We start from the raw sequence: 27,656 nt of genomic DNA, 5'->3' as shown, positions 1-27,656 counted from the left end.
AAGAACACGACGAACACGAAGAACGTGAAGAACACGAAGGCCAACTATTGGCGAAGTGACAAGGAACCGGAAACCACTTTCCGAAGTGGCAAGGATGACGAGAATAGAAGAACTTCACCAAACTCAACCTACGTGCGGTCATAGGGTCCGGCCCCAGATCGAACCACGGACGGTTCTTAGTGCTAATCCAAAAACGCGATTAACAATATTCATCACTGTTGTTATTATAATCTCTATCATGCCTGTATATTTCGTCACCGTTTTTGGCACCCTTGTACTTGTTAAACAAGTCATCGTCACAGCCACCGTCTTCGTTTTCAATTATAGGATCATTTTGTCGATCCTCGATAACAAGAGTATTCTGTCTCTTCTTCGGTTCATTGTGAGACACCTTTCCCACTTTCACATATTTCTCTAGCATACTCATCGATACGCAATAGGCGCAATGATCTGTTTCGGTACCAAACTTACACAAAGTGGAAATCTATTACGATATATGTGCTTCATAAAATATGAAACGTCACCATTGTCCATCAAAACAGCAGGAACCATCGGAATTGTACCCATTGTGTATGGGACTTCGAGTTTTAAGTCGAACGCGAATCTGTCTAACCCGATCTTCTCATATATAAAATCCACTAACTTTGTGTATGTTATCTCTTTCGGAACTGCGAATGCACGTGTATCTGCATTGGTGAACCTCCATAGGTGTCATTCATTCTCCCAAGTATCGTTAACCATGATAAAAATTGCAAAAAACAGCCAAACTATGCAAAATTAGCTTATCCATCGTACAACATCGTACATCATTGCATCATACAACATCGTACAGCTCGTACGGCATCGTACATCATCGTACAGATCATAATTTTTTTTCTTCCAAATTTCATCATACAAAAAAGTTAAATCTCATCCTACTATATCGTATACCATTGTACAAAAAAGTTAAAACCCAGAGTTTTGACTACGTTTTTCAGATCTAATCAATGTTCATCACTACATTCTATCATATACAATAAAAAATTATTTAAAATGATTAAGTTAGTAATCTTACCCATGATTGCTTGAAATCCACTTAAGTAGAGAGGATTTGAGAGAGGGGGAGAAGATTGAAGTGTTAAAATGAATTAATTTTTATGAGTGGATGAGGTATAGAGAATCAGAAGGGTATTTTTGTCCGATTATGGTACAAAAGTCCATTTTTGTATATTTTTTAAATTAAAGTCTAATCTTAATATTAGTTCAATTATTAAGCCCAATTAACGAAATTTCTCTATAAAAATTCCAATGTGGTTGAGTTCATCATTTTTTCTCCGCCGTTTTCTACCTTAATCAAACCAACTTTTGGTGTGGAGACCAATAACCTCTCTGTTGACAAATTTGATTAATGATTACTCTGTAAATCCAAAACCGAAAAAGAAGCAGGTTTTTATGACGTTAAGATGACATCACTAATGTTAACACCGGGTATTTTAAAACCGTCGTCATCGTAGTAAGTGTCTATAGGGTTGGTGAATTTTGTCGTCTACTATACACGACACTTTACCAGCTCAAACCGATCAACCGCAGAAGAAAGCCCTTTGGGGTTGGTGAGTCATCCTACGTGGCACAACATTAGTAGCTCAAGGTCAAAAGTGGGCCCCACAAACTAATTTCCCACTACTTAGAAAATGCCTCACCAACCCCATATTTGCTATATTGTGGTGCTCTGATCACACGAGACCCGGTTCATTTGGATTTTGTCAAAGTTGAGAATCATAAAATATAATTTATAAATATAAAAAACGTTCAACCTTACTACTAATTAATTTAAAATGTAACCTAAAGAAAGGTAACAAAAAAAAAAAAGTTGTAAGATTGGTATATGATAACAAGATAACCATTCAAGCTACATATTAGTTGTTTATTACATGCATGGATTTTGTCAAAGTTGAGAATCATAAAATATAATTTATAAATATAAAAAACGTTCAACCTAACTACTAATTAATTTAAAATGTAACCTAAAGAAAGGTAACAAAAAAAAAAAGTTGTAAGATTGGTATATGATAACAAGATAACCATTCAAGCTACATATTAGTTGTTTATTACATGCATGTATTTTGCTTAGAGTGGATAAAGGTTGTAAGAAAAACTATCAAATAGAATAATAGAAAATCTTTATTAAATATAAGGTATTTGTATGAAAATCATGCTCACACAAAAGTTACGCAATAAATCACGATTAAATTTGATAATTCAGGAGCTCCGCTCTAAATTATAGGAAACGGGAAAGTAGATTCTAAGTTATATGCAACAAATTGTTGAATGTGTTTAGGATTATGACTGTGGTAATAGTTAGAGCTGTGTGGAATATGTTGAGCACGAATTTGCGGCATAAGAAATAACAATACCAGTGATTCATTGGAGAACTTTATAATCGGGCCATTTTTGCAATTCGATATCGTTATAGCAAATAATTTAGCTCATAAGAGAACGATGTTTATCAACATAGATCAATGCCTTGGGTTAATTTTAGCTCGATAAAGGTTTTTATTAAGCAAAGCAAGGCTTTTATTCAACGAGTATTAGAATTTGAATACTTGGTCTCAAAAATATCATAGATACAAATTGGTGGTTTTTAAAATTAAATGACCTAATTGTAGAAACTATAGTCGTCTACAAGTCGCCCATTCAAACGCCTCCTTTATCTTACCGAAAAGCCAGATAATGAAGTATTTTAGTCCTCTAATTCAAAATATCCCAGCATAGAGGAGAAAATATACTCAAGAATTTATTTCCATAATATACCTAGATAGAGTTGAGAATGTCCTAGAAACATGTTCGTGAATCGAATGTGTCCAGAGCCTGGAACAATGTATCAACCTACCTTCACGCACCCGAGCGGGATCAAAATACCAGATGGCTTATTGAGTAAAATTCATACCCGCAAAGCGGACACTACACGATAGATGTGATGTGGTGTCAATGTAGATTTGCTTGGAAACGTCGAATGCCCAAAGCGCGCGATTGTTTTGGCTTCAAATGACAAACATTCAAGCGTATTAAGTAGTGTGCTAATCTTAGTGTCAATATGCAGCATTCTAAGGGATTGGTTTTTGAAGGTAGTGGCCTTGGTATCCAACGGTAGACTTAGATTTCTTGAGAAATCCAAATCGGTAGTTTAGGTAGAAATCGATTAAATTACCGATTTTAGTAGATTCTCTTTGCACCCCATTGAGCATAATTCATTATTCATATAGTGTATTTTCTTGAATACCCTTATTCGCAAATAGCCGAATTGGATTCGTTTTGCCCGGGTCAGAAAGGTGGGAAGCCCCAAGTAGAGGGTGAAATCATCAATTATCGTCATCCCGAGTATCTAAAAATAAATTTTTTATCCGCTTGTTGAATATTTAGTAAGAAAAACAATTGAGACTTATCCAAATTTGTAGTGTGACTAGAGGTTCTCTCATAGACTCTGAGATAATTAACTAAATATTGGAGCAATGTGTATGGATTCTTAATATCTTCTACTTCATTCATAATAAATGTCTTATTAAAATTTCATTATTAAATTAAACATTTCTTTTGTGTAAGCTCGGAGTTCATTTTATTATGTATAGACTTATACTCCTAATATAGGCCCTCGATCATCTTTCATCATATTCGTTTATTCTCAAGCGTTTAATTAGTTCATCCATTGATATGTAAAGGTATGTTGAATGAGACATTGAAGGGCTCAAAATTTGGTGCGATGAATATTTTGTTTATCGGAAGCCCATATAATACTTTAATCGATGATGCTAGCGTGCACCTTTATTGTCTAAATATCTCACATTGCATTATTAAAAATATGTATATGATACTCGTTCTATTAGGCAATTTACTTTTACTATACCACGCTATCGTAAATAAATAAAAAAAAAAAAAAAAACAATTATGCACGGATAGTTAATCAATATTTTTTGTAAGTAGTTCATATGCTTTTTAGGTTGTAGTATTTTTGGTCCCTAATTTTTCTTGTATCATTTTGATGAGTTATTTTTTTTACTGTGTAGCTTTTTGGTAATTTGTCAAAGAAATCTTTTTTTGTAAAATTTAACTTGAAACAACTTAATATATAGTAACAAATTAAATAAAACTAGTTAAATAATAATAAGAGAAAATATATGTTAAGGACCAAAATACAACCATTACAAAATTATGCCGTCAATAAATACCATATAAATATCTTTATTACGTTCACATCTATCACAAAAAGTGACTCAAGCTCTACCCCAGTAAGAAAAGTCCCAAAATCAACATTCAACACTTAAAAAACCTCAACAACAACATCCTAATCCCACGTGTCATAAACCCACAGACTTACTCATACTCGTACACCAAAAATTACCAAATTATAAAGTCAGTTTTACCCTAGGAGTCAACGATAATACCAAACAAGTCCCTCTTTACCAGCTCCTTCCAAACCTGACCAACGTGTGCCCAAATCCAACTACTATATTACTCCCACGAAAATCCCATCCAAACCAGCGAAGATTTCACTCTCGCGCACACAAAAAAAAAAAAAAAAAAATCATTCCCATTATATTTTCTTTCATATCCCACCCACTCTCTCCCTAACCAAAACAAAGAAAAAGACAATGGTGGACCAAAAACAAACCGATCACCACCACGGCGGCCAGGAATTCATATTCCGATCAAAACTACCGGATATTTACATCCCAAACCACCTTCCACTCCACACGTACTGCTTCGAGAACATCGCTGAGTTCCGCGACAAGCCGTGCCTCATCGACGGGCCCACCGGCGACACCTTCACCTACGCTGACGTGGAGCTCGCGACCCTCCGCGTCGCCGCCGGGCTCGCCGGCATGGGAATCCGGCAGGGTGACGTCATCATGCTCCTTCTCCACAACTGCCCGGAGTTCTTTTTCGGGTTCTTGGCGGCTTCGCGGCTCGGAGCGATTAGCACCACCGCGAACCCGCTCTACACCCCCGCCGAGATCGCCAAGCAGGCCTCGGCTTCGAAGGCTAAGATCGTAATTACGCTCTCGGCTTTCGTCGCGAAGGTCAAGCCTTTTGCCGATGAGGCCCAAGTGAGGATTGTCTGCATCGACGATCACGCCGATGATGTATGTTCAACTCCATTTTTTTGTTGTTTAGCTTTTGTTTTTAATTTGATATTTTATCCAGCGATCACTTTCTTTAAAGATAAAAAGAAAATGAAAAAGAGAAGAATGAAAAGATGATGATTTTCATAGTTTTAATATAGCCTTAATTTGGTAGTGAGGGAAAAAAAAACATAAAGAATCTTCCAAGCATGGCGGGTTAGAGTTAAAACTTTATAAAGTTCATTCTTAACAAATAGCCTTATTTGTCTTCAAAATAATTTATCGTCATAAATAAATTTATCCAGTAGAGTTTTCTCAAAATAAAATTTTAATTTTTTTATTCTATCATTATTTTACGTGATTCGAACCAATCTACTCATTTACTATTAACATTGAACTAGCTCCTCTAATGAGTTTTAAACTCTTTCGTATATGTATATTTTCACTTTCTGAACACATAGACATTTTGGCCCTTTCTAAAATTGAATTATTACACCAAAAAATTATTTAAATATCCTCAAAAATTTAGTTTTGAATTTTACACCTATAAATTCAATTTTTATTTATTTATTTTCGTCGTCTATCGTGTCCTTAGGACATTGTACAATTCTCGGAGCTAATGAGCGCGGACGAGAGAGATGTCCCGGCGGTGAAGATAAGCCCCGACGACGTGGTGGCTCTACCGTACTCTTCGGGCACAACGGGGCTCCCAAAAGGCGTGATGTTGACCCACAAGGGTCTCGTGACAAGTGTCGCGCAACAAGTGGACGGAGAGAATCCGAACCTCTACTTCCACAACGGGGACGTGATCCTCTGCATGCTTCCGTTGTTCCACATATACTCCCTCAACGCGATCCTCCTATGTGGGCTCCGCGTTGGGGCCGCGATCCTCATCGTGCCGCGATTCGACATTTTGAAGCTTTTGGAGCTCATTGAGAGGCACCGAGTCACGATCGCGCCGTTCGTTCCTCCGATCGTCTTAGCGATCGCGAAGAGCCCTGATCTTGGAAAGTACGACTTGTCGTCGATTCGGACCATTATGTCCGGTGGTGCTCCGATGGGGAAAGAGCTTGAGGACACCGTCAAGGAGAAGCTTCCACATGTTAAGCTCGGACAGGTATTGAGTTTGTTGTCGTTTTTTGCTGTTACCTGTCGTTTTTTGTTGTTGAGTATTAAATTATAAGACAGCGTGTCAAATGAGATCAAGGAGAAAAGATTCCTCTACAGAAAGAAAAATAAATATACAACACTAGTGACGAAAATCTTCCGTAAAAGTTGAAAAAAATAAACACCATTAATTACGTTTTTAAATAGTTATATTTGTGTCGTTTTTGTTGTTACCTGACGTTTTTTTTGGCATTGAATTATAACAAACAAAGCGTGTCAATGAGACCAAAGAAAAAAGATTCGTCAAGGAAAGGAAAAATAATACACAAAACTAATGACAAAAATCTTGGTAGCACTAGTGACAAAATCCGTAAGAGTTGAAAAAAAAAACATCAATATTAATTACGTTTTAAATGCTTATACTTGTGTCGTTTTTTGTTGCTACCTGTCTTTGTTTTGTTATTTATAATTAGTTTATTGTGTTGTTGAGTATTGAATTGTAACACAGCGTGTCAATGACACCAATGAAAAAGATTCGTCTACAGAAGGAAAAATAATATATACAAAACTAATGACAAAAAACTTGGTAGCACAACACAAGTGATAAAATCCGTAACAATTTACAATTTGACACTACTAAATAGACAACGTTTTGTAAATCTTAAGTAAATAGTCACTTTTATATATTTACAGACGTAAATCTTAGGTAAATAATCACTTTCATTTATTAAGCCTGTAATCTTTATGACTATTTACCTAAGATTTTATTTAACAATTTCAAAAGTTTTAGTTATTTACCTAATTTTTTTGTTAAAAAAATATATATGATTACGTTTCAAATAGTTATGGCAAAATTTGTGCTTTAAATGTTTTCCAAGATATTTTAAAAGTTGGCGTATATTTTATTTAATGCATATTACTGTGTCACCTAATAACGAGATACTATCTTGAGATTGTGTACACAAAATTATTATTGGTAGGTCAATTAATAGTGTTTAAAGGTTGTCCCAAGAAATGAAAAAGTTTGATTATTAATTGTGTCAATATATTGTTAAAAATAAATTACATAAATGTCCCCTGAACTTTTGACCATTTAACAACGTGGTCCCTACTTTTATTTTTCTTACAGGGTCGCCCTTAAACTTTCATATTCTTACAAACTTAGTCCTTCCGTCAAATTTTGGGAGTATATTCCGTCTATTTTAACTTGTGTAATAACTTGAATATTTAAAATTACATATATATCCTTTATTTAATTATTTTATATTTAAAATTAATAAATTAAAATTAAAAAATTTCATTTTTCATTTTGTTTGTTGTCTTTTTTAATACTTTTTTTTATACATTTCCATTATACTTTTTTTTTTCACGATAATAGAAAATTAATAATAAATAATAATTCATTTTTATTAAAAATTCATATTTTACATAATTATTTTATTTTTATTTATTTTTTTATATAATAAATAATAATTTTTAATAATATTAAATAATTATAAAATCAATATTTTTTTGTTATTTTATAATTTTGTCCCTGTTTAAATAGCCACATGCCAATCACATGGGCAAAAATGGATGGATTGTTGAGAAAAATAGACGGAAGGACTAAGTTTGTAAGATTGTCAAAGTTCAAGGGTGACGCTGTAAGAAAAATAAAAGTATGGACTACGTTGTTAAATGGTCAAAAGTTCATGGGGCATTTATGTAATTTATCCTAATAATAATTGTGTCAATATGCAATGATTCAGCTGTTGAACCAAATAATTAAAAGTTGCACCAACCGTTTGAATAATTCCCAAGTGGCCCAGATGATCTTATAGCAACTGTGCAATATGTTCGTATTTGCATGTATATGCTTAATTAAAACACATTATTTGCCTATATATGCTTAAAAAGTCACGTGCTAATCACTATATATACATACCTAAAAGACTTGACAACTTTCTCCACCAATATGTACGGTTTCCACATAAAGTGACTACTTTTCCTGTCTTTTTTTTTCTTCTTCTCTATAATAGATTATATCACTGCTTCAAATGAATCAATTATGAGGCAAAATCAGCTGAAAAAGTAACTTCATAACTCTGCAAAATAAAACATAATAACATGGAAAAGAAATTAAAGTATTAGTAAGAAATGACTTGTCATTTATTTCTTACTAAATATTTTGTAATTAATAATTATGTTAATTTCTTATTAGGGCTATGGGATGACGGAAGCGGGACCGGTGTTGTCAATGTGTTTAGCGTTCGCCAAAGAACCGTTTCCGATAAAGTCCGGTGCTTGTGGGACTGTCCTAAGGAACGCCGAGATGAAGGTTGTTGACCCTATTACCGGCGCATCATTGCCGAGAAATAAATCCGGCGAGATTTGCATAAGAGGAAGTCAAATCATGAAAGGTAACTAATAACGAAAAAGTTACAGAATTAGTCTTTTTAATTAGGGTGAAATATTTCTAAAGTAGTAGTTCTTTTAAATTATTTTAAAATTATATTTTTTTCAAATTGTAACATTATTTGATTTGTGATTATTTTCTTTGTTTTAAAAAATTATGTAAATACCAAGACAAATAATTGTTTATAACTTGAAAAACATTACTCTTGCGATAAAAATTTTAGGCAAGTAATTCTTATGATTAGTTTTAAAAAAAAGTCACTATAAAGTGCAATTTTCAGAATATGAATAATAATAATTAGCCTAATCATTGACATCCCTTACTATTTTATATAATTTGTTCACTTGTTGAACACATAGTTTAAACAATTTAATGCATATTTAAAATGCTCAAAATAGTTAACACAATAATGGAAAAAAGGAGTTAGATGTCAAAATACAACCACTCCACAAGTTTTAAAAAGATAAATCTTCTAATTAGGTGAAGTTGGTAAAATTTAGCTAGTTAACGTTAGCGTTAGCGTCACTAAAATAGACCATTGTAGAAACAGATAATTGAACAGAAAGTTTGCAACACAAATTATATAATGAAGTGACAACTAGGTCAACTACTTGTGGAAACTCAAATAAAACTTCTTTCTAGATATTAGTTTTTTTTTTTCTCCAAAGTCTTCGACGTGCTGAGTGTTTAGTTATATTATTATGGAATTCACGCGTCTTGCGAGTTTTATAATTAAATGGCTAAATATATGACATTGTTTATCACCTAGCTAGGTATCTGTTACATTTTTATACTCATTTAATATTTTCGTTCCGTCATTACTTAATTATTGGACAACCAACTCCTGAAAGAAAACTTGCCGGGAATAACATCACATCCATATTTTGTTGATCGCACGTAATCTCTCTTTTTATCAGACGAATTGAGCTGTTCATTACTAATTGGTTGCGTATAATAAATTGTAATCTTCGACAAAAGGGAAGTTTTAAAAATTGAAGATAAATGAATCTCTAATAAGAAAGAAGTTTATCAGCTTGATTGTAACACACCCTAATTGTAATTCTTTAATTTAGAATAAATAAATAAAATAGCTAGAGTTTTGACAAATAAATAATAATATTGAAAGAACACATCATTTTCAGGTAAGCAATGATGGATAATATTTTGCAGAATAAATTAAATTTATTGACTTTAAGAAACATATTGTTATGACCAATTAACTTATTTGTTTACTTTTAAATTCTAATAATGTTGTTGACTGAGTTGATTTATGAATAATTTCAGGTTATCTTAATGATCCAAATGCAACAAAGGAGACCATTGACGAAGAAGGATGGTTACACACCGGAGATATTGGTTTTGTCGATGATGACGATGAGGTCTTCATCGTTGACCGATTAAAAGAACTCATCAAATTCAAAGGATTCCAAGTCGCTCCGGCTGAGCTTGAAGCCATGCTCATTGCCCATCCAGACATCTCCGACGCTGCCGTTGTGCCGTAAGTACCTTTTTATATTATTATTATTATCGTTATTCTATCTTTTGCTGACTTGGTAGTTAGTACTATAATAAATTGTTTGGAAGGATAATATTAATGAATAAAATATTATTTTGAGACGAACATAACATAGATATATTTATGAGTAGATTTTGTCGAATTTATGAGTTAAAAAAAGAAAACACAACTATGATCACTTGTGATACTGTTATCACAAAGTTGAGAGTTTTGTGACTAAATAAATTAAGTTTTTTGTAAGAAAATATTGTCACAAAACACTCAGCTCAGCTTTGTGGTCATGTCAATTTTTATAATCCAGCTTTTTTTTTTTTTTTTTTTTTTTTTTTTTTTTTTGCATTTTGAACATAATTTTATTAAGCTCTGTATTCATTTACATTTAATAAAAATTAAATGATAGCACTTTTCGATTAATTATTTAAGGCCAGGCTAATAAATTGTTTTCAACATTTCAGAATGAAAGATGAAAGTGCTGGGGAAATTCCAGTAGCATTTGTGGTTAGATCAAATGGTTCTAAGATTACCGAAGAGGCTATTAAAAAATACATTTCGGACCAGGTAATTGTTATATATTAAATTTTGCGGTAAACATTGTATATTTTGTTGACCTGACTAAATCCCTAAATACCCATTTTGAAAAACTTAACTTATGTACTAATTTTGTGGTACTTTTTTCCAGGTGATATATTACAAAAGAATTGGCCGGGTTTTCTTCACAGACAGAATCCCCAAATCTCCAACGGGTAAAATATTGAGGAAAGGCTTGAGAGAAAAGGTTGCAGAAGAAATTGCCACGTAGGCAAAAATATGACCTCTCTAAATATTTCACTAGGAAAACGAACTATATGTTGTTTTCGTTTTTTTCTAGTTTTCAATTCCTCGAATGAAAAGTGAATTGAGTAAAGAAAAAAAAAAATTAAGATTGTGTTTCATTTGGTCTTTCTTGTCTTGTGCAATATAAACTTGATTAAGATCCTATAAAACTTTTGTATGACCATCTATATATATGTAAATTATATTGTTATTTGTGATAGTTAAATATCCCAAAAACTATTAGATATAATCTGTTCTTCAAGCTATTGAATGCGTGCGTGTTTTAAGCGGCCCTAAATTTCATGATCATAAAAAATAAAAATAAAAATAAAAATAAAAAAGCATTATTTTTTTTTTTCCATTTCATTTTTCTTAAATTATGGACAAATGCAATGAGAACTTAACGTAATTGAGATCAGAGAAGGAAGGAGAAAATTGATCTAATCTTTATTAATGAACGGTAGAGTATATATACAAGGTTATCATAACCAACAACTCCAAAGTACAAGAAATGAAATAAGGAAGAAATAACAATAACTCTAACCATAACATTAAACTACCGGAAGAGATAATATCGAATGCCTAAAGACTAGGAATTACACGTAAATACTTCAACACTCCCTATCAAGCTAAACTATATACATTAATAAGGTTTAGCTTGCGAGTCAAGTCTCTGAACAATGGTGGCGGGAGAGCCTTTGTTAAGATGTCGGCTATCTGTCCTCTTGAAGGAACATGATATAATTTGATGTCTTCATTGTCAATCTTCTCGCTGATGAAGTGCTTATCTATCTCGATGTGCTTAGTGCGATCGTGATGCACAAGATTCTTCACAATACTAATGGCAGCTTCATTATCGCAGTAGAGATGGATCTGATCTTCACATGGGATCTTTAGGCTGTTAAGCAATCTTCTGAGCCAAATGCATTCGCAAATTCCCTGAGCAAGTGATCGGTATTCAGCTTCAGCACTGCTACGAGAGACGACTGACTGCTTTTTGCTCTTCCATGTCACCAAATTCCCATAGACAAATGTACAATACCCTGATGTGGATCGCCTATCTGTCTGGGAGCCTCCATAATCAGCATCAGTAAACACTTCAATACGTCGACTAGAGTTCTTCTTGAAGAATAAGCCTATTCCTGGAGCTCCCTTGAGATACCTTAGTGTTGTCAATGGTGCCCACAAGAAGAGTTGTAGTCTTTATTTTGTACATTTGATGTAATAAAGTCTCATGAAGACTCTTGCTTGTAATTTCCTATTCATTTAATAATAAAGTTGAAACGTTCATTCATTCTTTCTTTGTTTGAAGCTTTATGATAAAACCTTAGTCTTTTAGTCCATAAACAAACTTAACAACTTACGAAGAGACAAATGTAGATTTGCATGAACAAACTCTTCGTAGTTTGCTTAAAACGATATATTCGCAATCTTAGGGTCAAAGGACTATTGACCTCAGTACGATTGTTAGAAGAATCTATGATGTCTGGTTATGAGGCATTGAGAGTTGGAGACTCTATAGTTCTTCTAGGTATCTTCCGAAGGTACTGAATTGACCAGTGCACTTCTAGAGACAAGATAAGAACAAACCATTTAACCTCTTATGTCTCGAAGTCACTACGTATGAATTGCATCATGCTTACCTTAATCCTGAAATGAGACATGCTATTTCACAGCTTAGTATTCTCATTTGAGAAAGTCAGAGTTCGGACTCACTATGTGATTCCGAACAGGGCCTATTGGTGAAATACTAAGTTGTGAGAATGTCATGAGTAACTTTGTGAAGTTCTCATAGATATGGAATTCATGTACAAGATTGCTGAAATGCAATGTATGTCACCTCATGCTTTGTTCTGTGGAGTGTGAATAAATGAACTGGCCAGTGTCCAAATTGAGTCCTGACTCTTTTGGATGAAACAATGTGACTTGTTAGCTCCTCGTCAATACATTGTTTCTAACTTATTCACAAGCGACAAAGGAGTTGAGGAAATAACAGCTAGAAAGGTAAAATGGTAATTTAGTAAATCCCGACTAGCTGATGACATTCATGAAGGGTAAACATAGATAATATTCAGTGGATCCGCTCATCATAATTACGTTGAATTCTTGAGTAGAAAATAAATTCATTTGAACCGAAAGATTTTCAGTGTCAACTCTTTAGTGGAGTCAGTTGGCATTAAGCTAAACTTGGAAAAGGTTTGTGGACTTTTGAGTCCAAGTGTTTAGCTCAAGCTTTGTTCATTTGGGTCCATGAGGTCACTGTCACGAATCACATCGAGTAGGAATAGTTAAACTGAAAGCTAAGTCAAAACAAGAACGAAAATAGTCAAAAGGGTATTTTTGTCTTTTGAGACATAGGATGAAATGAATGTCAATAAATTTTTTGACAAGGTCATTTTATGACATGTTTCACTCGGCCAATATTAGTCTTATTGGGCCTTGTGGATTAATTTCATTTCATAAGAATTTTATTGAAAATTCTTAATGGGTCTTTCTCATGTTGTCATGAACAAAAGAAGAAGCTTCTAGAAGCTCCTTCTAGATGAGAAATGGGCGCCCAAATACCCAAGAGAAAGAGAGTTCCTTTTGTGCATTAATGTATGAAGATACTTGCCAAAAGAAAAAGAGGAAACAAATTTCCCATACTTGTATAGGAAATTTCGGCCAACCTAGAGAAGGAACAAATTAGGAAACAAATCCCTTAAGGGAATGAGATGTTGGGCGCATATGGAGAAAAAGGGCAATAAGAGATTGATCATGAATGCTTGGAAAAAAGAGGAAACTCCCATTTCTAAGGCTAACCCTTCTCCTATAAATAGGGGCCTCCATTCTCATTGTTTTCTCATTCCACACAAGTTAGAGATTGAGAGACTCTCTCTCTAGACATTGTGGCCGAACTCCTCTCTCTCTCTCTAGTTTATTTTCGATTTTGTTTTGGCACCTAGGTCCTCATTTGACCTAGAGTTTAGCTCTGCGACTTCAAGACTCGTTCTTAAGTCGTAGTGTTTAAAAGTGCCCACTCACTAATTCCTTTTCTCTCGAGTGATTTAGTGATAGAAACTTTCGTGGTTGCTCGAGGTGCCGAGGAAAGAAAGAGGGACGTGCTGCGAGGGGAGACGAGCGTTGCAACTTTCTAAGAGCTTCTCAAAGATCAAGCTTCAAGAAAGGTTAGTAAACTTCTTAGCTCATAATAGTTTTTAATTACGTGTACTTGCTCTTTTGTCTAGGTTAGTAAAAACTGGTTTTACTTGTAAAAGAAAATTTTTAAAAGTCCGCCGCTTACCGAAGCGTTAATTATTTTCTTAAACCCTAGATCGATTCCAACACTTAGGATCCTGAATACTGCTTCCATGTGTGACTCATTTGGGTTGCTCATGAATCAGCTAACCAAGCTGACAGCAAAGCCAATATCTGGTCTTGTATTAGCTAAGTAAATCAGCTTACCTACCAGCCTTTGATATCTTCCTTTGTCCACTGCTTCTTCAGAGTCAGCTGAATCTAGCTTGAGTTTAGGCTCCATAGGTGTGTCTGCTGGTTTGCATCCTAACATTCCTGTTTCCTTGAGCAGGTCAAGTGTATACTTTCTTTGTGACATGCAGATACCCTTATGAGACCTGAGCACCTCCATTCCTAGAAAATACTTCAGCTTACCCAAATCTTTGACTTCAAATTCTGTTGCTAGCATTTGTTTCAATCTAGCAATCTCTTCTTCATGGTCACCTGTAATTACAATGTCATCAACATAGACACTTAGTACTGTAATTCTTCCATCAGTTCCATGCTTTGAGAAGAGAGTGTGATCAGCTTCACTCTGAGAGTAGCTAGCTTGCTTTAGAACTAAAGAAAATCTATTAAACCAAGCTCGAGGACTTTGCTTGAGGCCATATAGACTTTTCTTTAGTTTGCAGACTTTCCCTAGAGAGTGATGATCTTCAAATCCAGGAGGAATGTCCATGTAGACTTCTTCTAACAATTCTCCATTAAGAAATGCATTCTTAATATCTAACTGGTGTAAGGGCCAGTCAAGATTAGCTGCAAGGGTAAGTACTACTCTGATAGTGTTTTGCTTAGCCACAGGAGCAAAGGTTTCTTGGTATTCAATACCATAAGTTTGAGTAAAACCTCTTGCAACTAACATGGCCTTGAACCTCTCAACTGATCCATCAGCCTTATGCTTCATTGTGAACAGCCATCGACATCCAACAGTCTTTTTTTCCAGGAGGCAGTGTTGTGATATCCCATGTGTCATTCTTCTCTAAGGCCCTGATCTCCTCATAAGTGACTTTCTTCCATTCTGGATTTGACAAGGCTTCCTGAACTGTTGAGGGCACCTGATACTGATCAATCTGTGTGACATAAGCTTTGTAACTAGCTGATAGGTTACCATAGTAGATGAAGTCCTCCATCTGATAAGGAGTGTAAGTTCTGGCACTCTTTCTTAATGCAATTAGCATATCATCAGCAGGTATTTCATTATCAGTCTGAGAAGAAGGGTTATCAGTAATACCTTGACCATGGTTGTCAGGAGACATTGCACTTGGTGATGATGATTGGCAGATTTGAGTCACATCTGGTGGTGGACTGGATGGAGTGATTGAGTCTGATGTATGGTTCTGGTTGTGAACAGGTTGAATGAGAGTGGTGGTGATTATAGGCTGACCTTTATCCTGAGATTCTACCTGATAGTTCTCCCCCCTGAATTGAAGTGTAGAAAGGGCTATTTTCAAGGAATGTGATATCCATGGTATGGAAATATTTTCTTAATGATGGTGAATAACATTTGTACCCTTTTTTTTATGGAGAGTAGCCTATGAAAACACACTTCAAGGATCTAGGATCTAGCTTATTTTGGTCATAAAGGTGAATGTAAGCTGAACAACCAAACAATTTAGGAGGTATGGTGGACATGAGTTTTGAATTTGGAAAGCTTTCTAGTAATTTCTGACATGGAGTTGAGAAATTTAGGACTCTTGAAGGCATTCTATTTATTAGGTAAGCAGCAGTGAGTACTGCCTCTCCCCAGTATTGTTTAGGCATATTAGTAGTAAACATGAGTGATCTAGCTACTTCTAATAAGTGCCTATTTTTTCTTTCTGAGATTCCATTTTGCTGGGGTGTTTTGACACAGGAACTTGTATGTACAATGCCTTGGGACACAAAATATTCATTCAGTATGGAATTGAAAAATTATGTGCCATTATCTGAGTGAAAAGTCTGAATTTTGGCATTGAATTGAGTGAGAATCATTTTGTGAAACTGTTTGATTAGTGATTATGCTTCTGACTTGTTTTTCATCAAATAAATCCATGTGAGCCTAGTGTGATCATCAATGAGCAGTAAGAACCATTTTGCACCAGAATATTGGAAAATTTAGAAGGCCCCCATATATCACTATGAATCATTGAGAATGGTTTTGACGGTTTGTATGAGTTGGGTAGATATGACTTTCTAGTATGCTTAGAGAGATGGCAAATATCACATTGCAAAGATTTCACATTCTTATTACTGAATAATGAATGAAAGAGTTTTGAGAGATACAAGAAATTTAGATGACCAAGTTGATAATGTAGCAACATGATTTCTTCATTTGTTGATCTCTTATTTGACACCAAAGCAGAACTAGAACATGGAGGCTTTTTGAGAAGGTATAGCCCAGCTTTGACTTCAGCACTGCCAATCATCTTCCCCGAGGCCTTGTCTTGAAAAACACAAGAGTCATCTGTGAAGTGAGTGATACATTTCAGATCTTTATTCAGCTTGCGCACAGACAGTAAATTGCAGTTCAACTTAGGTACATAGAACACTGAGTTGAGTCTCAAAGAAGATGAGATTTTTACTGTTCAAATGCCCTTCACATATGAGACTGAGCCGTCTGCTATGATTACTGATATTAAGCTGTCACTCTCATGGTATGAGGTAAATAATTCACGGTTACCAGTCATATGATCAATAGCTCCAGAATCAACAATCCATGAGGAAGAATCATCAGTTTTGGAGTGAAAAACCAGTACCAGTGAAATATTACATTTTGTTACCACGAGTGCATTTCCAGTTGAACTTTGAGAATTCAGTTTTGATTGACTGATCAAGGACTGAAGAAGTTCTAGCTGATCTTTGCTGAAGAGTGGAGTGGAGACCAGATTGCTCTTGTGTTCTTGATTTGATGAGGACTTCCGAGGCTTCCAATTTGTAGGTTTTCCATGGATCTGCCAACATGTATCTTTGGAGTGTCCTGGCTTGTGACAATGATCACAGTATGGTCTCCTGCTGGCTTTTCTGTCGGTGTAGACTTTGGCAGCTTGACTTTGACCTTCACTTGACACTGATAATACTGAGACGTCTGAGTTTACTGCAGTTGATGAGGCATCTCCCATCATGAACTTTCTTTTGCTCTCTTCATGTCTTATTGCTGAAAATGCTTCTCTGATTGATGGTAGAGGTTTGGTGCTGAGAACTCTTCCTCTTGCATCATCCAGATCTTTGTTGAGACCTGATAAGAATTTAAAAACTCTTTTTGTCTCTACAATAGACCTGAACAACTTTCCATCCTCAGGACACTTCCAACTGTGAGTATCAATGAGGTCTATTTTCTGCCAATGTTTGGTGAGGGAAGTAAAGAATTGAGTAACAGACATATCACCTTGCTTTAGTTCATAGAGAATACTCTCGGTTTCAAATACTTCTGATGTATTCTCCGAGCTAGAGAAGGTGATCTTAGCTGCTTCCCAAATCTCGGCGGCTGGGGAGTATAGCAAAAAATTCTCACCAATATCAGGGGTCATTGAATTAATTAGCCATGACATCACCATATTGTTGTTGGCTTTCCAGGATTTAAACACTGGATCATCTTCCTTCGGGATAGCAGTGATATGAGGAACTCGTCTTTGCTCTTTCCACAGATGAACATAAGAACTGATTGTGACCATTGAAGGTAATTTTGGCCATTCAGTTTGTGGTTAGTGATTTGAGTAGAGAAGTGGTCAGTGTTTATGGTGGGCGATGGTTGGGGAATTGTGGTGATTTCTGTGGAGGTAGAGGTGAGGCCTTGCATGTTTTTACCGTATTTGGTCATGCTCTGATACCATGAACGTAATTGAGATCAGAGAAGGAAGGAGAAAATTGATCTAATCTTTATTAATGAACGGTAGAGTATATATACAAGGTTATCATAACCAACAACTCCTAAATACAAGGAATGAAATAAGGAAGGAAATAACAATAACTCTAACCATAACATTAAACTATCGGAAGAGATAATATCGAATGCCTAAAGACTAGGAATTACACATAAATACATCAACAAGAACAGACAAACTATAAGATAATAGAGTATGCCTAGAAATCCCCTTTATTTATAGGGGAAATTACAAAAATAACACTTTTTAAGTTTAATATTTCAAAAATAGCCGCTTTTCAAATCTTTAAAATATAGATTTTTCAACTAATAAGTAATTGTTTTTCTTATAGATTAAATTTTAAACAGTAAATAAGTAAATAATGTTAAATAGAGTCCAAAACAGTAAACAAGTTTGTTAACAAAAAATTGTAAACATAAAAAAAAAAAAAAAAAAAAAAAATTCAATAAAAGTGCTGATTTCCTGATAAACTATTAAAAACGGCTACCAAAACCAATTTACACTTGTTTATTAGCATTCCACACATATATTATATTGTTGAAGCCTTTTTAAAATAACCAATAATGATGCTTGAGCACCCAAAATAAAACGACAAGTGAAACAAAAGAATATATTTAAACGATACAAATGTCAAACAATTTCAGACAAATGACAAGTTATAGCTGACAGGGCGTAAGGGCCCGACCCAATATAAATTATGGCCTTTGACAACAATTAAAATTGAGGCCTTTTATATAAATAAATAAATAAAAAGTAGGAGTGTTCATCAAAACCGCCGAACAGAACAACACGATCATCCAAACCAAATCGCACTTTTTTTAAACCGTCTCATTAAAACCCGATGAAATTAAAACCCAATTAAAATTAATGGCTCGTGCTTCCCGGAGCCGCGTGATGGAGGAGGGTCCGATCTATATCTGCCGGCGTGCCTTTACTCCTCCAGTCCACGTCGGAAAGAGACAACGGACGCCCCATATTCTTCTCCGATCAACGAGGGTTCACCCTACCCGAGATTGACGCCGTCTCTCTTCTTCGATGGATGACCAACGTTGGTTATGACCGGCACTCGTCGTCATTCGTCGAAGATTTGGCGACCAAGCTTATCAGCATATTTGTGTTTATTTGAGTAAATTTTTATGCATATTTTTATTTTTTTGTTGATATCAAATTTTGTATGTATATTTGTGTTTATTTCGTGTTAATGTTGATAAATTTGTTACAAAAACGCAACATAAATACATTTATGAGAGTACAACGCATATATCAACATAAATACATTTATGAGACTACACCACATATATTTTGTGGCCTGTTTGATCGGCAAAATCTCTATATATATTCTCAAATTTTTAAAACTTTTTGTAATTTATAATAAGAGTTATATTTTGTCAATTTTTTATTTTGTTTATTTATTTATTTATATAATAGTTATTGTTTATTGGCTAGATTATAAATTTTGAACGTTAACTAAATCTTTAAAATCACGTTTGAAATGGGCAGGAAACGTTGCTAGACTGACGAATTTAATTTAGAATTTTCAAAACACAAAAGGACAACAAAATAAAAATTGAAAAAGAATACCATAGTCAATGGAACTTCAGTTAGTACAATGTCATCTCTCTAGTCGAGTGTGAATTATAACTATCAGCTTCCACCAACTTATATTACACCCCTAAAGTTCGAGTCCTAACATCTTTTCTTTATTATACTATTACATGCAAAATCTCTTAAGAATAATCTTCATCAACTAGTACTGCCTAGATTCCTCGTCCTCACTCACAGGTCTCGGAGCCCATAATTACTCATTCCATGCCAAAAATTGGAGCCTGAAAAAGCGCAACGGATTTCATTTGAGTGTGACGACTATGATCCTGAAACGATTGAAGACTCGGTCCAACGCTGTTGATATTATTATTCTTCTCAAATCCATTCACGTTGTACCCGGAAGAAGTAACGCTAGAGCTTTGATCATAACCACTGTTTTCTAGTAACCGTTGATGAGGATCGTGATGATCAGACACCGTCAACCGAGTCTTGCTCGCAGGGACTGCATCGGATTTGGTGATAACGACATTGGGGTTATGGCAACCGAAGATTTCAGACCAACAGTCCGGTGAATTATTATTGTTACTGGGGTTTTGTTTGATGATCGGGATTGGGATCGAGAAGCTCAGCATGGAGACCGATGATTCGGCATCCAAATTATGGTCAACGATTTCAGAAAAGGAATGGCTTATTGGTTTGGGGTTTGAGATTCCTCCGATGGGGAGATTGTTTGTTGCAATGCTCTTGATATCATATCGGTTCATATCGAAGTTTGTTACGGCGTTTAGGCCGCGGAATTTTATGGCTGCGATGTCGTACGCCTCGGCTGCTTCCTCTTGGGTACCTATAAATTTGATTTACATAATTAGAGAGCTTTATGGTTATGTACTATTTTTATTTTATAATGGGTTTCTTGATTCTATTTTATTTTATTTTTTTAAAAAGAAAATTAAATTAAAAGAAGAAAAAATATGTAACTGTGTAAACAAATATTAACAAACACGGACTGGAGGGACTACCTCGGCATTAAGTGCCATCGCCTTCCAAATGACGAGCGAGTTAGAGTCAGAATGAAAACAAAAGTGATAAAAAAAGATCAAAATAATGTTAACACACACATGAGAGAAACCATTCTCTACGGAGCGTGGAGGACTGTTTGATCTCCAGAAAAGAGTTCTATCAGGAATGATGCTATTATAATATATTTTTTAATAAACAAAATGTGTTAAAATGAATAAAAAGCTAAGCCAATAAATAAATAAATTTAAAATTTAATATTCACTACACTTTGGCAATTAATATTGAGCAAAAGGATTTTTTATTTTTTTATTTTTTGTATAAACTATGCAGTTGAACACACTATAAAATCTATTAATTTTGAATTTTGATATATTTATACCACAGGGATTCTGGCTAATTTATATGGGCAGAAGAGCATACTAGACTTCTTAAGTTTTGGTCTATAGTAAAATAGCTAAAGTTTCTTTATTTTTAAATAAGTAGCCAATAGCCTCATTAATTATGGATAAGATGAATAATTTACCCTTTATAATTTCGGTTCGATAAAAAAATATTAAACTAAAAAAATCTTCTGATTTGTTTGTTACGTAAATAAATATTTACAATGAAGATTACAAAAATAAATTATTTATTACACATTAAATGTGAGATTTGCGGAGTTAGATATTAATGATTAATTAATTGACCACTTATTTAGGAAAGAATAAAAAAAACACATCATTGAAAATCCAAAACTGTGTTGATACAAACCTACAGGATAAATGTAAGAATTAATTGACCAATTTTGATACATTTATAAGAATTACTTTTTATAAATGTATGAACACGGTTTTTAATAATTAAAAAAATAGGTTTTCTGATTTATTGATTTGTTGTTTATTTGTTTAAGCAATTGTTATTTTATTTAAAAAAATGTCAATAGTGTCTTGATCTATGGAAATTGTTTGTTTATAATGTTAATAGTGTCTTGATTTGTGAAAAATCAGAATTTTTGTTTGTGTGGATTATTACTAGTTTGTTTGTTTAAAAATTGAGTGTTCTTTAGTCGTTTGTTAGTTTAAATATAGAGTATCTAGTTTGAATTTTTGTTAATTATTTATTATTCTCTATTTTTTATTAAATTTATTCTACAACACAAATTATTATTTTCGACTTTTCTAATTTATAGGTCATTAACTTTTTAAACGATTTTATTTACTTAAATTTAACAAACATCCACAAAGTGAATAACATTAACAAACAAATTAACAAAAAAAACAAGATACTATGTAATTAAACAAACAAACGACTCAAAAATCAAAACCCAAATTAAAATGAACAAAAAAAAAATCTATTTTTTAACAAACGAATAATACAAGATAAATTTTTTTTTTTTCTTTAGGTTCCAGTGGAAAAAAAAAAGAAGCCCAAAATAAATGAGACATTAAGTCATGCCCAAATTTTGAATTTATTTCAGTTTGAACGTATAAAAGGAATAGCCAAGAAAGGAAATACTAAAAGGAATAGCCAAGAAAGGAAATACTAATAACACTATCAATATCTTCTGATACTATGAACGTATTATTTTTAAAAAAAAATGTTTAAAACTTTATGACCCAAAAACTAGGAAAGTCAACACCAAAATAGTATTTCCAACCAGAGAGGAAAAATAAATTATGAGATTTCTAATAAAACAATAGATTATACCAAAAGGATAGAACAGTAAAATGAGTTATTAAAAACTGCCTAAATTATTGAGAATGGCTAGTTATTTAAAATAAAATGAAAGATGGGCTATTTCTCAATTGAGTTAGTTTGAAGTGGCCTAGTTTGTGCAATTTTTCAATTTATATTGTGTGTGGTTACTGGTTGATATTTACTTCACATATCAATGCCAAAATTAGTAAATAATGTAACATGGTAATTTAGTGATCATAAAGAAAGTGTAACGGACTCACTGAATGTGCCAAGATAGAGGTCTTTATTGCCTGCGACCCTCCCTATTCTTGCCTGCCATCGACCATGTTGATGATGCCTATATTAATCAAGCGAGACATCAAGAATTATTAATATCTTTATTAATACATGATATGAAAAATAAAATCAATAACTTACAGCACATAATAATAATACCTCGTGACGCCTCTGTACATTGAGGCTCCTCTAGAAAACCCGCTACTTTTCCTACAGAGTCGTAATAAACAAAATCACCTATGAGCCCAGTAATTTATTACAAAGGAAAAAAAATAAAACCGTTTTTACTCGATAACCAAATATATATTGATCTACTGTAATATTCATTAAATCGTTTTATTCTTTTTTTTTACCTTCGTAGAGAAGCAACAAACTCCTGCCTGGTCATGTTCTTCATAGCTTCCAGTTCCTTCTCATAGTTCGATACCTAGAAAATATAAAATATAAACTCGGATCCGAACTATTTTATAACGGAATTTAATTACTTTTATCATAGATAACTAAGTTGCGAAACTCACCGGTAAATTAGTTAAGGTTTTCAGGCCCCAGTACTTCAGAGCAGCCAAATCATAAGCCCTCGCAGCTTTCTCTTCTTTATCATATCCTCCTAATCATTTATTTTTATTATTATAGAGAAATCAGTATTATTTATTCTCCATAATGAGAATCACAGTAGAATATGAAAATTTATTCAGGGGCCATTTTTTTTTCTTTTTTTGGTGTAAAAGTGTTATAGCTGAATCATTAATTGAAAAATAAAAGAAACTAACATAGATTTGCGAAATAACGAAAATTTGTCTAAAATTAGTAAAACATATTCCAAATTCATAAAATATATAAGTATTAGATTCCAATTATTTTTTATTTACAATGCTAACTTGGTTATATACACAAGGGTCAACGTTTTATTGACAATTAATGTCAACAAAAACATTTGGACAATGTAGCTTTTGACTATTTTGCTAGAAATTTGGCTATTTTGTAAATGATTTAGTATGAAATATTATGTGAAATATAAATATTAGTAGACTGTTAGTAAAAAAATGTAAAATATAAAATAAATTGATGCCCATACTGCCTCCATTGCAAAGAACATTATTTATTGCACCAGATTATGATCATTATCAAGTATATTTGCATTAATGATAATATGAGATAAAAATAGCAGACTCACCCAAATAAACTGATGATGAGTATTATAATTCCATAGCAGCAAATGATAATGGTCGTCCAATGTTCAAACGCCAGCATCAAAAGAGAGTTTACAAAGAAAATAACAGAAAAAAAAGGGGGTCACAAACGTATTTTCTTCAACATCATTATTTAAAATCTAAACAAATTAATATAATATTAAAAGCTCGCACATGATAGCACTCAAGCTCTGCGTATCTAAAAGCGTGCACGTGGTCACCGTTAGAAAAAGATAGAGAAACATAAGGTGGGACAAGAAGATAAGAGTAACTTTGCGCCGATGATTCAACCAATCATATAATCGTCGACGAAGGGAAAATAAATAACACCCAGGCGCACATTAGAAACTACCCATCAAGGATAAGATATATATATCAAAATGACAATTTATAACCCAAATTTGATTTCATTATCATGTTTTAATTTATAATTTTGAATATTTCACTAAACATACGTATATTTTGATTTGACATTTACTTATCATGTTTTAATTATTTTATAAATTTAATATCTTACTAAATAAATGTACAAATATTCAGGTTTTTTCCAAAAATAAAACAATAATTGTTTTTAAAGGCTAACATTTTATAGATTTGATTTTTTTTTATCATCATGTTATAGAATTAAAAATAAAAAAGGTCTGGTTTACAGTATACTAAAACAACTTAAACTTAATTAAAAGAACATCAGGGATTCAAGGATAAGATATATTATCATATATATCAATGTCAATTTATATACAAAATACCATTCTAATATTTTGTTTATAATGACGAGGGGACTAATACAATGAACATCAGGGCTTCAAGGATAAGATATTTACGAATCACCGCCAAGCAATTTGCTAAAATATAATATATATATATATATATATATATATATATATATATATATTGTATAATTATAATATGTCACTAAAAAAGTATAATTATATTCTACCACTATTTATATAATATTTGCAATTTCGTTCGATCTTTTTGTAATTATATTTTAATTTTCAGATTTTCTGCAAATTTTAATTTTTTTTTTTCTTTCTAAAACTATCAATTAAAGGTCTGGTTTACAGTCTAGATCATGAATGCACACAAAAATGAGGATGAATAAAAAAAAATGGTGACCTTGTCTTCCTTTTCTGCTCTGTCCTTCTCTCCGGCAACTATTGTCCCACAGATGAGCTTCGTATCTTCCAGTCCATCTATGCCTAAATATCCATTAAACTATTACCATGAGTATCATGTTTTTAACATGTATTTAAAATTACTGAATATTTTGACCAATAACAAAAATAATTAAATGATAATAAAATAATGTGTAGGCGAGAAGATGAAAAGCACCCACCGAGTGACCCCACGGTAAATAGAGGTGCGTTGGCCGAAATTGTCGACGGACTTCTTTGCGGCGGTTTGACTGATCTCAGTCGCCGGAGTTGCCGCGCCGTTGGAGTTAGGGTTTGTGCATGCAATGGTGGTGTTGTTGATCGCCGAGAACTGAGCGCCGCCGAGAAAGTTCTCGAGCTTCGGTCCTCCGGTGAAGATGGGCACATGGTGTTCGTGTTGAAATCCGGTGGTAGTGGTGATGGTCGAAGTACTGTCAATCGCCAAGGCTGTTGAACGACAGTGAAAATAAAATATATAAAATAATACAAAAAGTGAGTGAGAGAGAGAGAGAGTTGAAATGTTTGTTGGTGTTACCGGTGTTGGAAGAAGAGAAGGCCTCGAAAAGAGAGACAGCGAGCCATGGTGACGAGTTCTCGTGCGACGACGATGAATATTCCATGTCGTTTCTTTCACGTACGGCTTTGCTTTATATAAATATTAAAATCGAGAGAGAGGTCAGTGATGGGTTTGGAATTTGGAGTTGTCTTCGGAAATATCAAACCATTGTTTTATTTTGTTTTTGTTGAAGTTAGAAAGATGAGAGAGTGATTAACAGCGTGAAAATATCATGAGCAATAAAGGAGAAGAACGAAATGGATTGAGAGATTTAGCTCAAAACACTGAAGAAAGACACTGTGGTTTGCACGAGGATCTAAGTATATTTCAGAGAGCTAAAAAGTAATAGAAATTATATATACACTGACGTACTGAGTATTTAGTCTAGATAATTTAATATTATTTAAATCCCATGGAGAGAGAGAGAGAGAGAGAGAGAGAGAGAGAGAGAGAGAGAGAGCAAAGTGTAAGCATTTTATGGGATGCCCAAGCGGTGCTCATCGATCATTTTATCTCCCCCTTTTGGCTTTGAGTCTTTGACCAAAAGAAAAGCATTTGTTTACCAAATGAAAATGTTAAAGAAGAAAGATGGTTTCATGTCGCTGATAAATGAATGAAAAATAAAGCAAGGAGAGTATGAATTGATGACATTATTAATTTTCTTGGTTTTATAATAGTTTTTTATCATTTTTGGTATAGGAATTATGTTCTCCATTTTAAGATATTTCATTAAGTTAAGGTTCAAATTAGATATTTAATGGCTTATTAAGTCCAATTAATTAAATTGATCTACGAGAGTATGTGTGAGTGTGAAAATAGCGAAAGCAAACACCAAAACCAAGGAAAGCATAATGGATCGACAAAGTTTCAAGGAACTATAGGAAAGAACGCAACTTCTCTAATAAATATCACTTGTCCCCTACAATCGCCACGTGTTCCCTTCTTTGGTCTTTATTGTATGCCTGTTTCAAAATCTCACATCTTTTTGTTATTATTTTTTTTTTTTTTTTTTTTTTTTGTGATTCTGATTCTAACAAATGAATATTCATTTTATGGAGACAAGATTGTAAATTTATATTGTTAGAGATAGATGGAGGCATGGAGCTATAATTTATTTAAAATATGATAGCAATACGTGGTCCCCGTCTTCCACTCAATACTCAGATCAAACTGTTTTAAGACCAAATATATATTTTTTATTTGTTAAAATAACTAAATATGACACGTAAAACTTTCTATTATATTATGCCTTAACATTCACTATTAGAGTTATATCTCAGGATAGATTCTGAGCCATCAAATTGTGAGAAAGATTGTTATACAATTAACGGCCTCAGATTCAATCCTCACAATGTATTTAAATCTAAATTCATGACCAGTCAAACTTAGTTGAATCATAATAAACTTTCAACTAATCTCTCAGTCTCTCTCGCCACTTCTTCCTCTCGATATCTGATTCCTCTATAACTTTATTGAGCTTCATCATTATATCATAGCCTAGTTATACTCAAGCTTTCGTCCTCATCAATGGCATCACAAGCAAATCGTTCAAGCTTGCCTGAAAGCAGAGATCGAATGTATCAAAATTGTTGAATTCCATCTTAAAATCAATTGTTACTAAGTTGAGATGCTCAACTGATATATAAACACATGTTCATTCACACACACAACTAATGTGGGACTTTTGCACTTCAATACTCCTCCCCACGTGTAGCGTGATCAGGCCGAGTAACAATCTCTCTCACGCTTCGCGTGGGCCGGGCCAAATTCAAGTTGTGTGAATGTGCAAGGCTTTGATACCATGTTGAATTCCATCTTAATACCGATACCATGTTGAATTCAATCTTAAAACCAATTGGTATTAAGTAAAGATGCTCAACTGATATATAAAACATGTTCATTCACACACACAACCAATGTGAGACTTTCCCACTTCAATAAAAACTATGTTCCACACATTAATCCTCTCAGTCTGAGGCTCGAGTGCAACAACTTCCAATTCTGGACCTCGCAAATTCTCTCAACTACTAGAGCTCACGGTATCGATGATTTCTTGGTAGGTACCATCACTTGTCCTCCTCAATTTCCGGAATCCACATGTGGAAATGGTGAGGTCATTCGAAGTCAGCACTCAGAGTACATCATGGGGATGAGGCACGATCAATTCGTGTT

General features: G+C 33.7%; 2 protein-coding genes and 1 pseudogene across 2 annotated transcripts; 1 reads left to right on the top strand and 2 right to left on the bottom strand.

The window, feature by feature from the left end:
* Positions 1-4,499: 4,499 nt before the first annotated feature.
* LOC149394915 (4-coumarate--CoA ligase CCL1-like) lies at positions 4,500-11,145 on the top strand. The gene is made up of 6 exons (XM_089615698.1): positions 4,500-5,117; positions 5,692-6,213; positions 8,404-8,602; positions 9,883-10,096; positions 10,570-10,672; positions 10,794-11,145. The coding sequence occupies exons 1-6, from the start codon at positions 4,626-4,628 to the stop codon at positions 10,911-10,913; spliced, it is 1,650 nt and encodes a 549-aa protein (XP_089471824.1). The 5' UTR covers positions 4,500-4,625; the 3' UTR covers positions 10,914-11,145.
* Positions 11,146-16,767: 5,622 nt separating this feature from the next.
* On the bottom strand, positions 16,768-17,978 carry LOC149394914 (uncharacterized; annotated as a pseudogene).
* A 1,636-nt stretch (positions 17,979-19,614) lies between these two features.
* On the bottom strand, positions 19,615-25,817 carry LOC149394913 (AP2-like ethylene-responsive transcription factor AIL5). Its single transcript, XM_089615263.1, has 9 exons — positions 25,464-25,817; positions 25,111-25,375; positions 24,891-24,973; positions 23,756-23,764; positions 23,100-23,188; positions 22,935-23,008; positions 22,741-22,791; positions 22,566-22,642; positions 19,615-20,452 (listed from the first exon to the last, which is right to left on the bottom strand). Exons 1-9 carry the CDS (start codon positions 25,546-25,548, stop codon positions 19,866-19,868), a joined length of 1,320 nt encoding a protein of 439 aa, XP_089471389.1. The 5' UTR covers positions 25,549-25,817; the 3' UTR covers positions 19,615-19,865.
* Positions 25,818-27,656: the final 1,839 nt, after the last annotated feature.

Source organism: Urtica dioica, chromosome 5 (genome assembly GCF_054948205.1).
Source record: "Urtica dioica subsp. dioica isolate 48M chromosome 5, U.dioica_male_clone48M_v1_H2, whole genome shotgun sequence".
Lineage (NCBI taxonomy): Eukaryota > Viridiplantae > Streptophyta > Magnoliopsida > Rosales > Urticaceae > Urtica > Urtica dioica.
Note: the sequence above shows the minus strand (reverse complement) of the source record. Positions and strands in the feature narration are given on the sequence as shown.

What these genes read in the sequence shown, in the direction of transcription:
- LOC149394913 (XM_089615263.1), bottom strand. Translation starts at nt 25,548, where the DNA reads ATGGAATATTCATCGTCGTCGCACGAGAACTCGTCACCATGGCTCGCT. An exon ending in ATTTACCGTGGGGTCACTCG is followed by an intron (nt 24,974 to 25,110) that starts GTGGGTGCTTTT and finishes ATGGATATTTAG; the next exon opens with GCATAGATGGACTGGAAGAT. An exon ending in AAACCTTAACTAATTTACCG is followed by an intron (nt 23,009 to 23,099) that starts GTGAGTTTCGCA and finishes TATATTTTCTAG; the next exon opens with GTATCGAACTATGAGAAGGA.
- LOC149394915 (XM_089615698.1), top strand. Translation starts at nt 4,626, where the DNA reads ATGGTGGACCAAAAACAAACCGATCACCACCACGGCGGCCAGGAATTC. An exon ending in CACATGTTAAGCTCGGACAG is followed by an intron (nt 6,214 to 8,403) that starts GTATTGAGTTTG and finishes ATTTCTTATTAG; the next exon opens with GGCTATGGGATGACGGAAGC. An exon ending in AAAAATACATTTCGGACCAG is followed by an intron (nt 10,673 to 10,793) that starts GTAATTGTTATA and finishes ACTTTTTTCCAG; the next exon opens with GTGATATATTACAAAAGAAT.